This window comes from Lucilia sericata, unplaced genomic scaffold (assembly GCF_015586225.1).
Source record: "Lucilia sericata isolate MDLA Ls3-8-SP2 unplaced genomic scaffold, ASM1558622v1 Contig000108F_arrow, whole genome shotgun sequence".
NCBI lineage: Eukaryota > Metazoa > Arthropoda > Insecta > Diptera > Calliphoridae > Lucilia > Lucilia sericata.
In genome coordinates this window covers 88,366-104,276 of record NW_023994140.1, presented here as the reverse complement: position 1 = coordinate 104,276, position 15,911 = coordinate 88,366, and the positions used below count along the sequence as shown (strand labels likewise).

At 32.7% G+C, this 15,911-nt stretch overlaps 2 protein-coding genes across 3 annotated transcripts; both read right to left on the bottom strand.

Moving 5' to 3' along the window:
* Positions 1–88: 88 nt before the first annotated feature.
* Positions 89–1,007, bottom strand: LOC119600255 (farnesol dehydrogenase-like). Its single transcript, XM_037950370.1, has 2 exons — positions 384–1,007; positions 89–318 (listed from the first exon to the last, which is right to left on the bottom strand). The coding sequence occupies exons 1-2, from the start codon at positions 954–956 to the stop codon at positions 157–159; spliced, it is 735 nt and encodes a 244-aa protein (XP_037806298.1). The 5' UTR covers positions 957–1,007; the 3' UTR covers positions 89–156.
* A 2,771-nt stretch (positions 1,008–3,778) lies between these two features.
* On the bottom strand, positions 3,779–13,621 carry LOC119600249 (major facilitator superfamily domain-containing protein 8). Of its 2 annotated transcripts, XM_037950361.1 has the most exons (6): positions 12,800–13,621; positions 6,715–6,993; positions 6,148–6,654; positions 5,220–5,371; positions 4,470–5,090; positions 3,779–4,405 (listed from the first exon to the last, which is right to left on the bottom strand). In XM_037950361.1, the coding sequence occupies exons 2-6, from the start codon at positions 6,904–6,906 to the stop codon at positions 4,210–4,212; spliced, it is 1,668 nt and encodes a 555-aa protein (XP_037806289.1). In that variant the 5' UTR covers positions 6,907–6,993; positions 12,800–13,621; the 3' UTR covers positions 3,779–4,209. The 2 variants fall into 2 exon arrangements, with proteins under 2 accessions (XP_037806289.1, XP_037806290.1); XM_037950362.1 differs by lacking the exon at positions 12,800–13,621 and having other exon boundaries at positions 6,148–6,650; positions 6,715–6,840.
* Between the last annotated feature and the right edge of the window lie 2,290 nt (positions 13,622–15,911).

The window sequence follows — 15,911 nt, the reverse complement described above, 5'->3', positions numbered from 1 at the left end:
TCTAGTTCAGTTCTAATTCAGTTCTTGTTCTAGTTCGGTTCTAGTTTAGTTTCTGGTGGAGTGATTCTTCAAAGAAAAGTAAACTAAGTTTTTTTCACACAAATTCTGTGATTCTTAATTTTGCATTTAATATTCAAGCTAAATTCCAATACATATTTATAAAGGATTCACAGTAATCTCATGAATTTGTACATGAGGAGGGGTGGCCAAAGCATACATGACACATTCCGAAATATCCTCAGATTTAAGTATTGAATTAGCAGCATTTTTCCATTCATCGGGTACGATTTCGGTATCAGTCATACCGGGGCTAACGCTCTACAATAATAATGAAAAACTAGTTTAAAACTTGCCATCCATTGAAATCCTCGTCAAAAACTTACCGTTATTTTAACTTTTGTACCCAAACCCTTAAATTCCTGACGATAAATTTCCGCTATAGCAGTCACAGCATATTTACTGGGTGGATAGATGTTAAATACGGGCAAATCATGCACAGACGGTGGTATATTGTGACCCAAAGTACTATTAATCAAAACAACATGACCATCAATATCACGTTCTTTCATCGATTTAAAAGCCCGTTGAGTGCAATAAACCACACCCATAACATTGACTTGCAAGATCGATTGTATTTCCTCAACATCCATGGTGGTTAATTGACCCTCAACAAAACGCCCAGCATTATTGATAAGTATATCTATACCACCCAAATTGGCTTCAATCCAATCGAATGTTTCATTAACCATTCTCGGCGATGAGACATCACATTTGAGAGCATGCAAACGTGCTTGCTGATCCTCTGGCAATTCTATGGCATATTCTTCGATTAGATATTTTCGGCGTGCTAAAGCAACAACTACTAAACCCGATGCCAAAAGATCTTTAACTATAGCTGTTCCTATACCGGAACTGGCTCCGGTAACAACAGCAATGCGATTATGCCAGCGTTCCATGATGTTTTTACTTTCGCTCTAGGTTTTAAACTGAGCGGATTATTTGGTAAATTGAATACTTATCTTTTTTTTTTTTTTTTTTTTTTTGAAGAAAAATAGCAAACACTTTTAAATACTCTGACAATTATAATGACGTTGATAAATACATGCAATGATATCAGCACCACACATTTATTTGATTAAATACAAGACCAAATTGATATATAATTAGGGTGTATGAACGATTTATTAACAGGGTGTTGAAAAAAGAGATTGTCTTGAATCAGTGTATTAAACTGTAGATTTCAAAATTCATCTATAGTCAAGATTCTAGACTGATCAATAGTCAAGACTGATGACTGAACTATAGTCAAGACTATAGACTTATATATAGTCAAGACTATAAACTTGATCTATATTCAATGATATAGACTGATCTATAGTCAAGACTACAGACTGATCTATAAACAAGACTATATACTGATCTATAGTCAAGACTATAGACTGATCTATAGCCATGACTATAGACTGATCTATAGTCAAGACTATAGACTGATCTATAAACAAGACTATATACTGATCTATAATCAAGACTATAGACTGATCTATAGTCAAGACTATAGACATGACTATAGACTGATCTATAGTCAAGACTATAGACTGATCTATAAACAAGACTATATACTGATCTATAGTCAAAACTATAGACTGATCTATAGTCAAGACTATAGACTGATCTATAGTCAATACTATAGACTGATCTATAGTCAAGACTATACACAGATCTATGGTCAAGACTAAAGACTGATCTATAGTCAAGACTATAGACTGATCTATAGTCAAGATATATATGTATATAGTCTAGACTATAGACTCTTATATAGTCAAGATTATAGACTGATCTATTGTCAAGACTATAGACTGATCTATAGTCAAAACTATAGACTGATATATAGTCAAGACTATAGACTGATCTATAGTCAAGACTATAGACTGATCTATAGTAAAGACTATAGACTGATCTATAGTCAAGACTATAGACTGATCTATAGTCAAGACTATAGACTGATCTATAGTCAAGACTATAGACTGATCTATAGTCAAGACTATAGACTGATCTATAGTCAAGATTATAGACTGATCTATAGTCAAGACTATAGACTGATCTATAGACAAGACTATAGACTGATCTATAGTCAAGACTATAGACTGATCTATAGTCAATACTATAGACTGATCTATAGTCAAGACTATACACTGATCTATGGTCAAGACTATAGACTGATCTATAGTCAAGACTATAGACTGATCTATAGTCAAGACTATAGACTGATCTATAGTCAACACTATAGACTGATCTATAGTCAAGACTATAGACTGATCTATAGTCAAGACTATAGACTGATCTATAGTCAAGACTATAGACTGATCTATAGGCAAGACTATAGACTGATCTATAGTCAAGACTATAGACTGATCTATAGTCAAGACTATAGACTGATCTATAGTCAAGACTATAGACTGATCTATAGTCAAGACTATAGACTGATCTATAGTCAAGACTATAGACTGATCTATAGTCAAGACTATAGACTGATCTATATTCAAGACTATAGACTGATCTATAGTCAAGACTATAGACTGATCTATAGTCAAGACTATAGACTGATCTATAGTAAAGACTATAGACTGATCTATAGTCAAGACTATAGACTGATCTATAGTCAAGACTATAGACTGATCTATAGTCAAGACTATAGACTGATCTATAGTCAAGACTATAGACTGATCTATAGTCAAGATTATAGACTGATCTATAGTCAAGACTATAGACTGATCTATAGACAAGACTATAGACTGATCTATAGTCAAGACTATAGACTGATCTATAGACAAGACTATAGACTGATCTATAGTCAAGACTATACACTGATCTATGGTCAAGACTATAGACTGATCTATAGTCAAGACTATAGACTGATCTATAGTCAATATATATATGTATATAGTCTAGACTATAGACTCTTATATAGTCAAGATGATAGACTGATCTATTGTCAAGACTATAGACTGATCTATAGTCAAAACTATAGACTGATATATAGTCAAGGCTATAGACTGATCTATAGTTAAGACTATAGATTGATCTATAGACAAGACTATAGACTGATCTATGGATCATTCCATTGTTTTGACTGGATCAGTCTATAGTTCAGTTCCAGCTCAGTTCAAGTACCGTCCTAGTTAATTTCTAGTTTAGTTCTAGTTCAGTTCTAGTTCATATCAAGTTCAGTTTTAATTTAGTTCTATCTCAGTTCTAGTTCAGCTCTATTTCAGTTCTATTTGGGTTCCACTTCAGTTCTAGTTAGGTTACACTACAGTTCCAGTTTAGTTCTTGTTCAGTTCTAATTCACTTCTAGTTCAGTTCCAGTTTATTCTAGTTCATTCTGGTTCAGTTCTAGTTCAGTTCCAATTCAGTTCCAATTCAGTTCTAGTTCAGATCTAGTATAGTTCTAGTTCAGTTCTAGTTCAGTTCTAGTTCAGTTCTAGTTCAGTTCTAGTTCAGTTCTAGTTCAGTTCTAGTTCAGTTCTAGTTCAGTTTTAGTTCAGTTTTAGTTCAGTTCTAGTTCAGTTCTAGTTCAGCTCTATTACAGTTATAGTTGGGTTTCACTTCAGTTCTAGTTAGGTTCCACTACAGTTCCAGTTTAGTTCTAGTTCAGCTCTCGTTCAGTTCCACTTCAGTTCTAGTTTAGTTCAAGTTCAGTTCTAGTTCCAGTTCGATTCTGATTCAGACATTATTTGATGGAAACTCCTCTTTAAAGAAAACCACTTATTTATGTTTATATTGTTGTACAAAAATCCACTTAACTAACAGTTTATTTATCTAATACATTATTACTGTTAAAGGCAGTTTGTTAATAAGACAGACGACACAAATTAAGCACAAAATGTTAAATAAATTTTTAATAATACTATAATATACAAACTATTTAAAAAAACATATTAAAGTACTTATAATCATTTGCATAAAAAATAATTTAAAAGGATAATTTTAATTGAGTAACAATTCCTTTATGTAATCAAATCATTTGTTTAGTTAATTGTAGCAATTACTTGTTTTTTTTTAATTATCTAATATTTTTTTACTATAATTATCATTATTGTTAAAATCCAAAGTAATTGAATTACTTTTTTACGTAATTGCATTCAAAAATATCCTCTGTTCTGTTTCTAGAGCTTAATCTAAATAATAATTGCACATTAAGTATAAAGTTTAACACTTTTCCTGGGCCGCTACTATAACTACATTATTTTTACTATTTAATAATTTAGAATCCTCTTCTATATGACCATTGACTTCGGCTTCAATATCTCTATTGATTTCCGAATTATTTTCTTTTTTTGACGCACTTAAATCCTTTAATTCCACCGGTTCAGTGCTCTCAAATGTGGGAGGAATTAAACGTTTTCTGAAAAGATATTTTCGGAATTAAAATAATGTTTATGTTTCTTATATCTATGAGGAGTACTTACTTTTCAATCAACAACCATATCATGGAAAATAACATCATTATAGCTGTTATGCCAAAGGTCCAATAAGTACCCAATCGTGTATAAATAGAACCCACAAATACTGGACCAAAAACTCTGGATAGACAACCCGAGCCAGTCATTAAACCCATCCAAACTCCCTGAGGTCTTGGACCCAAAACTTTGGAAAATATTGTCTGTATAAGAGTTACACCAATAGGATAACCTATTGAGGTAAAACCATAACCTATAATAAACTGTGTAAGAGTGAGCGCTGGAGTTGTGGCACACCATTCTTGAGTTTTAGGGCAGCCCAAGAATATTTCATTGTCCGGCGATAGATCTATCGTAGAGTTGCCCGTTAAAGGTATGGTTACATTGTAGACTTCAGCAATTTTGGGTGGTCCATCTCCCCAGGGGATATAGAGTACACGACCCAATACCATTAAAGAGAAACCACCCCATATTAGCACCTGATTTTCAGGAAACATTTTACACAATGGATTAATTGCCACAAATGTTATAAGAGCTACTATAGCACCCACAGACATTAAAATACCCATATACCACAAGGCCTCATCATTGGACCAGGCAAATTGATCCATGGTCAAAGAAGTGCCCAAGCTAAAAAGGAAGAAAAAAAAGATTTTTAGTAATTTTAAAAAAACTTTCCGACTTTCTTTTAAAAGTAGGAGTTAATTGCTTGAAAGTCAGGGAATCTTTCCAAAATTCTAAGATTTCTTAGAAACTTACGTTTCCAATAAAACAAAATTGAATACCAATACAAAAAATGCCACTATCAAAGTCCAGGCTGATATATAGTCCGGTTTAATAGATTTCCATGTTTCTTTTTCCGACGATTTACCCTGCATTATCATTATTTCACGGGCCGCCACTTTACGTTCCTAAATAAAAAGAAAAATGAACTTTAGTTCAGTTCTAGTTTAGATCTAGTTTAGTTTTAATTCATTTCTAGTTAAGTTCTAGTTCTTATCTAGTTCAGTTCTGGTTCAGTTCTAGTTCAGTTCTGGTTCAGTTCAAGTTCAGTTCTAATTCTGTTCTAGTTCAGTTCTGGTTCTGTACTAGATCAGTTCTAAATCTGTTCTAATTCAGTTCTAGTTCAGTTCTAGTTCAGTTCTAGTTCAGTTCTAGTTCAGTTCTAGCTCGGTTCTAGTTCAGATCTTGTTCTGTTCTAGTTCTGTTCTAGTTCTGTTCTAGTTCTGTTCTAGTTCTGTTCTAGTTCTGTTCTAGTTCTGTTCTAGTTCTGTTCTAGTTCTGTTCTGTTCTAGTTCAGTTCTAGTTCTGTTCTAGTTCTGTTGTAGTTCTGTTCTGTTGTAGTTCTGTTCTAGTTCTGTTCTAGTTCTGTTCTAGTTCTGTTCTAGTTCTGTTCTAGTTCTGTTCTAGTTCTGTTCTAGTTCTGTTCTAGTTCTGTTCTAATTCTGTTCTAGTTCTGTTCTAGTTCTGTTGTAGTTCTGTTCTAGTTCTGTTCTAGTTCTGTTCTAGTTCTGTTCTAGTTCTGTTCTAGTTCTGTTCTAGTTCTGTTCTAGTTCTGTTCTAGTTCTGTACTAGTTCTGTTCTAGTTCTGTTCTAGTTCTGTTCTAGTTCAGTTCTAGTTCTGTTCTAGTTCTGTTCTAGTTGTGTTCTAGTACTGTTCTTGTTCTAGTTCTGTCCTAGTTCTCACCTCAAATATCGATGGCAGAAACATAATAAAGTTGCCCACACTCATGACAACGTTTATCCAACCACAAGCGGTATACATATTAAAAACCATACCGCCCCACAGCCATACATAACCATCACTTCCCAGAGGAGTAACCAAAGCCTGTAAACCGGGTCCTATAATAAAGCCCAAAACCTGGGCTAATGAAACCATGGAAACCGCTTTTGTTCGTTCACTCAAACGAGTAGCAGCCGACAAATACGAACGACACACTGCAATATTAGCCGAACTGACGCCAATTAAGAAACGAGAAACCAACATCCAATACTTCACATGATCTGGACGCATTTCCAAAGAAGAATATATAGCACTGGCTACAGTGAATAAAGCCAAAGAGCTTAACAACGGCAAACGTATCGAACCGATTTTATTGCTCCACCAACCGAATAAGGGGCTAAAAATCATTTGACCCAATGGATTGGCGGCTACAATAAGACCCATAAATTCCTTGCCGGCGGAAGGATCTAGCTAAGAACAATTAAGAAAAGATCAAGAAATGTATTACCTTCCTATAAATTATTGCATTACCTTATTCAAATACGGCCATATCCCCGTTAGTATAATACTAAATCCCAAAGACATTAAAAACATGGTAAAATAGATAACTTTTATGGAGCGCCATCTCATGCGGTATTCATCCAAAGTTTCCAAACCATCATCCACTTCGGAGGGAATTTTGGTGGTACGAAAACGATTGCGAAATTTATTTAAACCTTCCATTTTTGCTGGTATTTAGGAGTAGCAAGGATACTTAGACAGACAACAAGCAGCAGCTTAACAAAATATTTGTTAAGATTTTAGGACAATCTAAAAAGTTGGGAAAAAAATATGTTAATGACTGATTAATTATTAGCTAAGGTTAGTTAATTACTTGTTAATTTATTAATACATAAATTGTTTAATAATTGGTCCATTTTGCTGGAAGATTTATTGTATGCTGAACAGATGTTTTCAACATTATTATGACGTTTTATTAAAGTTTTTCAAAAGCTTTCATGTTAAAAGTTTTTTATGTTGTGGTATGCTAAAGGAAAAAGCTTTAAGCGACATTTCTGCATTAGAAAAGGGTCCTAGGAGTGAAAAGTTAATAATTTTAAAATACGTAATGTACATTTAATGGCAATTCCTTCTAAACCGAAATTATTTGCCAATCATGGTTCTTACTATACCGAACTTTTAGTAAAATTCTAATTGTGGTGCTGATAAAATCTATAGAATAAAAGACTATATATATATATAGTCCATAATCTGAACAAAATTCTACAACTATTCCGGTCATTAGTCAATAGCCAGCACTATAGTCTGGACAACAGTCTAGTCTATAGTTTAGACTATATTGTAACCTATAGTTTGGACTTAGTCTAGAACTAGAACTGAGGTAGAACTGAAGTAGAACTGAACTAGAACTGAACTAGAACTGAACTAGAACTGAACTAGAACTGAACTAGAACTGAACTATAACTGAAATAGAACTGAACTAGAACTGAACTAGAACTGAACTAGAACTGAAGTAGAACTGAACTAAAACTGAACTAGAACTGAACTAGAACTGAACTAGAACTGAACTAGAACTGAACTAGAACTGAACTAGAATTGAACTAAAACTGAACTAGAAGCGAACTAGAACTGAACTAGAACTGAACTAGAACTGAACTAAACTGAACTAGAACTGAACTAGAACTGAACTAGAACTGAACTAGAACTGAACTAGAACTGAACTAGAACTGAACTAGAACTGAACTAGAACTGAACTAGAACTGAACTAGAACTGAACTAGAACTGAACTAGAACTGAACTAGAACTGAACTAGAACTGAACTAGAACTGAACTAGAACTGAACTAGAACTGAACTAGAACTGAACAAGAACTGAACTAGAACTGAACTAGAACTGAACTAGAACTGAACTAGAACTGAACTAGAACTGAACTAGAACTGAACTAAAACTGAACTAGAACTGAACTAGAACTGAACTAAAACTGAACTAGAAGCGAACTAGAACTGAACTAGAACTGAACTAGAACTGAACTAGAACTGAACAAGAACTTAACTAGAATTGAACTAGAACTGAACTGGAACTAAACTAGAACTGAACTAAAACTGAACTAGAACTGAACTAGAACTGAAGTAGAACTGAACTAAAACTGAACTAGAACTGAACTAGAACTGAACTAGAACTGAGAACTGAACTGGAACTGAACTAGAACTGAACTAGAACTGAACTAAAACTGAACTAGAACTGAACTAGAACTGAACTAGAACTGAACTAGAACTGAACTAGAACTGAACTAGAACTGAACTAGAACTGAACAAGAACTGAATTAGAATTGAACCAGAACTGAACTAGAACTGAACAAGAACTGAACAAGAACTGAACAAGAACTGAACTAGAACTGAACTAGAACTGAACTAGAACTGAACTAAAACTGAACTAGAACTGAACTAGAACTGAACTAGAACTGAACTAGAACTGAACTAGAACTGAACTAGAACTGAACTAGAACTGAACTAGAACTGAACTAGAACTGAACTAGAACTGAACTAGAACTGAACAAGAACTGAACAAGAACTGAACTAGAACTGAACTGGAAATGAACTAGAACTGAACTAGAACTGAATTAGAACTGAGCTGGAACTGAACTAGAACTAGAATTGAACTAGAACTGAACTGGAACTGAACTGGAACTGAACTGGAACTGAACTGGAACTGAACTAGAACTAGAACTGAGCTAGAACTAAACTAGAACTGAACTAGAATTGAACTAGAATTGAACTAGAACTGAACTAGAACTGAACTAGAACTGAACCAGAACTGAACCAGAACTGAACTAGAACTAGAATTGAACTAGAACTGAACTAGAACTGGACCTGAACCAGAACTGAACTAGATCTGAACTAGAACAAGAGCTGAACTAGGACTGAACTAGAACTGAACTAGAACCGAACTAGAACCAAACTAGAACTGAACTAGTACAGAACTAGAACAGAACTAGAATAGAGCTAGAAATGAACTAGAACTAAACTAGAACTGAAACATAACTAATATATATGTAACTATTCTATGGTTGGACTTTAGTCTAGTTTATACTCCGGACTATAGTCCCTACTATAGTGTAGTCTATAGCCTTTGACATAATTTTAATTTTGAAGTTTTATATTTCTGCTCACGATATTCTGTCATCATAAATCACTCAAGAACCGGAAGGTACACAACAACATGTAGCTTTTGCCTTTTAACAAACATGTTTAAATATTCATTAATTATTTAATTCTATTTTTTATTTTGCAAACTAATTTGGGAAAACGTGTGCATATTTCTAAAACCGTTTGCAAACATGTTTCTATTGTTTGTGGGTTAAATAAATAATAATATAAATGAAAGTCACCACAATAAATGATAACAAAAACAACGAACAATTTATCAATTAAATTGTTAATAAAACAAATTAATTGTATAAAAATCAATCAATTTAAATATAGATAAATCTAGCAATTAAACAAAATTAATTGGAATAGTTGCACTTATTAAGCAATTAAGTAATTTCCAAGTTCAACTAGAATAGAAATGGAAATTACCTATAAAATTAGAAAAAAGCTTTTCTTTTTATCAGCTTTTAATTAGCTTAATATTTCAACTGATACCGATAATTTCAATTTGCTAATTCCTATCTTCAATTAAGGCTAATAAAACCTAAAACCTAACTAAAATCAACAGCTGGCTGCCTAACTGACTGGTCTGCTGATATTTTAATCAGTTTAAAATTTCTATAGTCGTAATACTCCTCAAACAATAAATGCCCTTACAGCCATAGCTACTAAAAATATACTCGGAACCATATTTTTAGCGGTTTTTTTTTATAACAACTTTATCAGCAACGTTTTAAATGACAATACAAAAAAGTCATTTATCAGTAGATTTATCAAAAATTTTACTTTTTCAATTATATATTAAGTAATTCGCATGTAAGGGAATGATTAAAAATAGAAATAATGCTGAAAACTAAAATATATTTTATTCAAATTACATTTCTTACCTTCCTAAAGGTCAAGTAAATACATTTCCTATGTGTAATATATCAATGTTTTTTGTCAATTATTTTGTTTTTATTAAATTTAAATAATAAAATTTTTCGCTTTTATCTTTTAAAGGCCAAAATAAATATTTTCTTAAGGTTTATCTTCAAAGTGTTTTTATTATATTTTATTTTCTATTTAGTTTGGGTTAATAAAAATGATTTAGTATAAAACATTATAGTCGTGACGTTTGAATTTAATCATAATAATAACACATCGCATGTGAATATTTAAAATTTTTTTTAAAGCAGAAAATAAAATTTTTTAACTGCAAAAAGATTTAACACTAGTAGAATCCTAAATTTAAGCTAGAAATGAAATAGAACAGAACTAGGACTTAACAAAGCTAGAACGGAACTAATATAGAACCCGAACATAACTGGAACAGAACTAGAACAAAACCAGAACTGAACTAGAACTGAAACAGAACAGAACTAGAACAGAACTAGAACAGAACTAGTTCTAGTTCAGTTCAGTTTTAGTTCAGTTCTAGTACAGTTCTAGTTCAGTTGTAGTTCAGTTGTAGTTCAGTTCTAATTCAGTTCTAATTCAGTTCTAATTCAGTTCTAATTCAGTTCTAGTTCAGTTCTAATGCAGTTCTAGTTCTGAACTAGAACAGAACCAGAACGGAACTAGAACAGAACTAGAACAGAACCAGAACAAGAACAGAACTAGAACAGAAGTAAGAACTAGAACTGAACTAGAACTGAACTAGGACTGAACTAGAACTAGAACAGAACTAGAACAGAACTAGAACAGAACTAGAACAGAACTAGAACAGAACTAGAACAGAACTAGAACAGAACTAGAACAGAACTAGAACAGAACTAGAACAGAACTAGAACAGAACTAAAACAGAACTAGAACTAGAACAGAACCAGAACAGAACTAGAACAGAACTAGAACAGAACTAGAACAGAACTAGAACAGAACTAGAACAGAACTAGAACAGAACTAGAACAGAACTAGAACAGAACTAGAACAGAACTAGAACAGAACTAAAACAGAACTAAAACAGAACTACAACAGAACTAGAACAGAACTAAAACAGAACTAGACCAGAACTAAAACAGAACTAAAACAGAACTAGAACAGAACATAACTAGAACAGATCTAGAACAGAAATAGAACCCAACTAGAACTGAACTAGAACTGAACTAGAACTGAGCTAGAACTGAACTAGAACTGAACTAGAACTGAACTAGAACTGAACTAGAACTGAACTAGAACTGAACTAGAACTGAACTAGAACTGAACTAGAACTGAACTAGAACTGAACTAGAACTGAACTAGAACTGAACTAAAACTGAACTAGAACTGAACTAGAAGTGAACTAGAACTGAACTAGAAGTGAACTAGAACTGAACTAGAACTGAACTAGAACTGAACTAGAACTGAACTAGAACTGAACTAGAACTGAACTAGAACTGAACTAGAACTGAACTAGAACTGAATTAGAACTGAACTAGAACTGAACTAGAACTGAACTAGAACTGAACTAGAACTAGAACTGGACTAGAACTGAACTAGAAATGAACTAGAACTGAACTAGAACTGAACTAGAACTCAACTAGAAATGAACAAGAACTGTACTAGAGCTGAACTAGAAGGAACTCAACTAGAACTGAACTAGAACAGAACCAGAGGTAAACTAGAAATAAACTAGAACTGAACTAGAGTTGATTTAGAATTGAACTAGAACTGGAACTGTACTAGAACTGATCTTGAACTGAACTAGAAGGAACTCAACTAGAACTAAACAAGAACTAACATAGAACTGAACTAGAACAGAATGAGAACAGAACCAGAGGTAAACTAGAAATAAACTAGAACTGAACTAGAGTTGATTTAGAATTGAACTAGAACTGAACTAGAATTAAACTAGAACTAAACTAGAACTGAACTAGAACTGTACTGGAACTGTACTAGAACTGACCTTGAACTGAACTAGAGCTGAAATAGAATTGAACTAGAACTGATCTAAAACTTAACTAGAACAGAACTAGAGCAGAACTAGAACTATACTGGAACTGCACTAGAACTGAATTAGATCGGAAATTGAACTGAATAAAAACGGAACTAGAACTGAACTATAGACTAGACTTTAGTCTAGACTAGTCTAGTCAATACAATAGACTATAGAATAACCTATAGTCCAGACTATAAACGGGACATATACTAAGCTATTGTCCTAAAAATAGTTTATAGATTATATGTATACTAAGCTAAATAGTACAGACTATGTGTGGTGCACATTCCTTCATCAAGTACTAGCATTTTTACTTTGTACATGGATTTTTGCAAATGCAAAAAATTAATATTCCACACCTACTTTTCGATAAATTTAAAAATAAAACTGCAGTTTGTATCTTAAGCTAAAAATAAAAAAAAATGAATTAAACACCACTTCAATGGAGATTTTCAGAGTATTAAACTGATTGATAACAGGTTTGTTTACTAATAAACACACACACATACTTTACTTTACATACTAATGTAAATAGAGAAATGAAGAAAACTAGTACAGAGAAGTATACTTACAAAATTACAGCAATAACAATGAGAAGAACTTTTAAGTACAAGTGCTGGGAGTAGACGACATCTTTGTTTACAATTTGTTCTGGTAAGTTGTTGTTTTTGTTGATATGATGATATGTAAGTTTTTTTTTTGTTATTATTTTGATTGTTTTGTTATGTTTATTCAATTGGTTTTTTATTTGTTTTGCTTTTTATTGTTGCTGTGTGTCGTTGTTTTTGTTTTACTGTTCTAATCAATGCATTTTGACACTTTTTTCATTTAGTTTTTATTATTGTGCGTGCTTGTGTTTTAATTTTAATAGATATGCGGTTTTTTATTTAAAATAATGCAATTTAAATAAATAATTTTCTATTGTTTAATTTAAAACAAAGTAGATTTTCTATTATTTTATAATATTTTTTTGTTAAAAATTAAAATATTTTTACTTGAAAAAACGTGGGTGCTTGTTAATTCTTTGTAATTTCTTTTGTTTTAAAAATTTAAATTAATTTTATATTATTTTTTTTTTTTGTAAAAATAGGCCATTCGATTTCCTTTTGTTGTTTTTTCTGTTACATTGACACCAAATAAAACGCATACTTATTTTCATTAATGGATTTGTATATTAAACATATTTGTTGTTAATTTAAATTTCTCAATTAATTTCTTTATTCTGGTGTTTTTTTTTTTTTTTTTTTCTTTTGTTTTTGTCTTATTTTTATTTATTATTTTCCTTTAGCGTACAACGACCCTTTAAGCAACACGATCACCAATAAACTGTCGTTCGTTGGTGTTATTACTTTTACAATATTCCATTTGAGTAGTGAGTGAGCGTTGTAGTACATATAGTTGCTGTTGTATCCATTCGATTTATTTGTTATCAGCAGCAGATTGTTTTGTTAGTAAAAACAAAAATCTCATTTTTTTTTCTTGTTGCTTGTGTTCTATTGGATTACTACCAAGTGGGTCTGTGCCAAGAGTAGTCAGAAACATGTTGTCTATCTATCTACCACTTTGTTGTAGACAAAATACTAGAATTTTGTTTACTATACGACGTACAGTTAACACTCTCCCACACTCTCTCGCCCCTCTTTGTTTAGGGAATCCATATTCATTCATGTGTGGGGCTAGTGGTGCTCAGTGGAGAAGTTGTTTTAAAAGAAAAAGTATGAAATTATTACTTTTCTGAGAGATTTTAAATGAAATGTTAAAATTCAACTCTTTCAGATGCGTTTTTTAGCAGTAGAGACCAACTAAATAGCACAGATAACACTGAAGACTATACTAGACTATAGTCTAGCCTAGTTTTGTTCGTTTAATTTCTTTTCAAGTTCTGTTCTAATTCTCTTCTAGTTCTGTCTTAGTTTTCGGTTCTAGTTTTGTTCTACATAGTTGTGTACTAGTTCTGTTCTAGTTTTGATCTAGTTCTGATCTAGTTCTAGTTCTGTTCTAGTTCTGTTCTAGTTCTGTTCTAGTTCTGTTCTAGTTCTGTTCTAGTTCTGTTCTAGTTCTATTCTAGTTCTGTTCTAATTCTGTTCTAGTTCTATTCTAGTTCTGTTCTACTTCTGTTCTAGTTCTATGAAGTTCTAGTTATGTTCTAGGTCTATTCTAGTTCTGTTCTAGTTATGTTCTAATTCTGTTCTAGTTCTGTTTTGTTCCTAGTTCTTGTTCTGTTCTGGTTCTAGTTCTGTTCTGGTTCTAGTTCTGTTCTGGTTCTGTTCTAGTTGTGTTCTAGTTCTGTTCTAGTTCTGGTTCTGTTCTAGTTCTGGTTCTGTTCCAGTACTGTTCTAGTCCTGTTATAGTTTTAGTTCTGTTCTAGTTCTGGTTCTGTTCTAGTTCTAGTTATGTTCTAGGTCTATTCTAGTTCTGCTCTAGTTCTAGTTCTGTTCTAGTTCTGTTCTATTTCTGTTCAAGTTATGTTCTAGGTCTATTCTAGTTCTGTTCTAGTTCTATTATATTTCTGTTCTAGTTCTGTTCTATTTCTGTTCTAGTTCTAGTTATGTTCTAGGTCTATTCTAGTTATGTTCTAGGTCTATTCTAGTTCTGTTCTGGTTCTGTTCTGGTTCTGTTCTAGTTATGTTCTAGGTCTATTCTGGTTCTGTTCTAGTTATGTTCTAGGTCTATTCTAGTTCTGTTCTAGTCCTGTTCTAGTTCTGTTCTAGTTCTGTTCTAGTTCTGTTCTAGTTCTGTTCTAGTTCTGTTCTAGTTCTGTTCTAGTTCTGTTCTAGTTCTGTTCTAGTTCTGTTCTAGTTCTGTTCTAGTTCTGTTCTAGTTCTGTTCTAGTTCTGTTCTAGTTCTGTTCTAGTTCTGTTCTGGTTCTAGTTCTGGTTCTGTTCTGTTCTGGTTCTGTTCTGGTTCTAGTTCTGTTCTGGTTCTAGTTCTGTTCTGGTTCTGTTCTAGTTCTGTTCTAGTTCTGTTCTAGTTCTGTTCTATTTCTGTTCTAGTTCTGCTCTAGTTCTGGTTCTGTTTTAGTTCTATTTGTGTTCTAGCTCTGTTCTAGTTCTGTTCTAGTTTTGTTCTAGTTCTGTTCTAGTTCTGTTCTAGTTCTGCTTAGTTCTGTTCTAGTTCTGTTCTAGTTCCGGTTCTAGTTCTGTTCTAGTCCTGTTCTAGTTCTGTTCTAGTTCTGTTCTAGTTCTGTTCTAGTTCTGTTCTAGTTCTGTTCTAGTTCTGTTCTGGTTCTGTTCTGGTTCTGTTTCAGTTCTAGTTCAATTCTAGTTCTGTTGTAGTTCTGTTCTAGTTCTAGTTCTGCTCTAGTTCTGGTTCTGTTTTAGTTCTATTTCAGTTCTAGTTCAATTCTGATTCAATTCTAGTTCTGTTCTAGTTCTATTATATTTCTGTTCTATTTCTGTTCTAGTTCTAGTTATGTTCTAGGTCTATTCTAGTTCTGTTCTGGTTCTGTTCTGGTTCTGTTCTAGTTATGTTCTAGGTCTATTCTGGTTCTGTTCTAGTTATGTTCTAGGTCTATTGTAGTTCTGTTCTAGTCCTGTTCTAGTTCTGTTCTAGTTCTGTTCTAGTTCTGTTCTAGTTCTGTTCTAGTTCTGTTCTAGTTCTGTTCTAGTTCTGTTCTAGTTCCGGTTCTAGTTTTGTTCTAGTTCTGTTCTAGTTCTGTTCTAGTTCTGTTCTAGTTCTGTTCTA

What these genes read in the sequence shown, in the direction of transcription:
- LOC119600255 (XM_037950370.1), bottom strand. Translation starts at nt 956, where the DNA reads ATGGAACGCTGGCATAATCGCATTGCTGTTGTTACCGGAGCCAGTTCC. An exon ending in GTACAAAAGTTAAAATAACG is followed by an intron (nt 319 to 383) that starts GTAAGTTTTTGA and finishes TTATTATTGTAG; the next exon opens with AGCGTTAGCCCCGGTATGAC.
- LOC119600249 (XM_037950361.1), bottom strand. Translation starts at nt 6,906, where the DNA reads ATGGAAGGTTTAAATAAATTTCGCAATCGTTTTCGTACCACCAAAATT. An exon ending in AATTTTGTTTTATTGGAAAC is followed by an intron (nt 5,091 to 5,219) that starts GTAAGTTTCTAA and finishes CTTCCTTTTTAG; the next exon opens with CTTGGGCACTTCTTTGACCA. An exon ending in ATATGGTTGTTGATTGAAAA is followed by an intron (nt 4,406 to 4,469) that starts GTAAGTACTCCT and finishes ATATCTTTTCAG; the next exon opens with AAAACGTTTAATTCCTCCCA.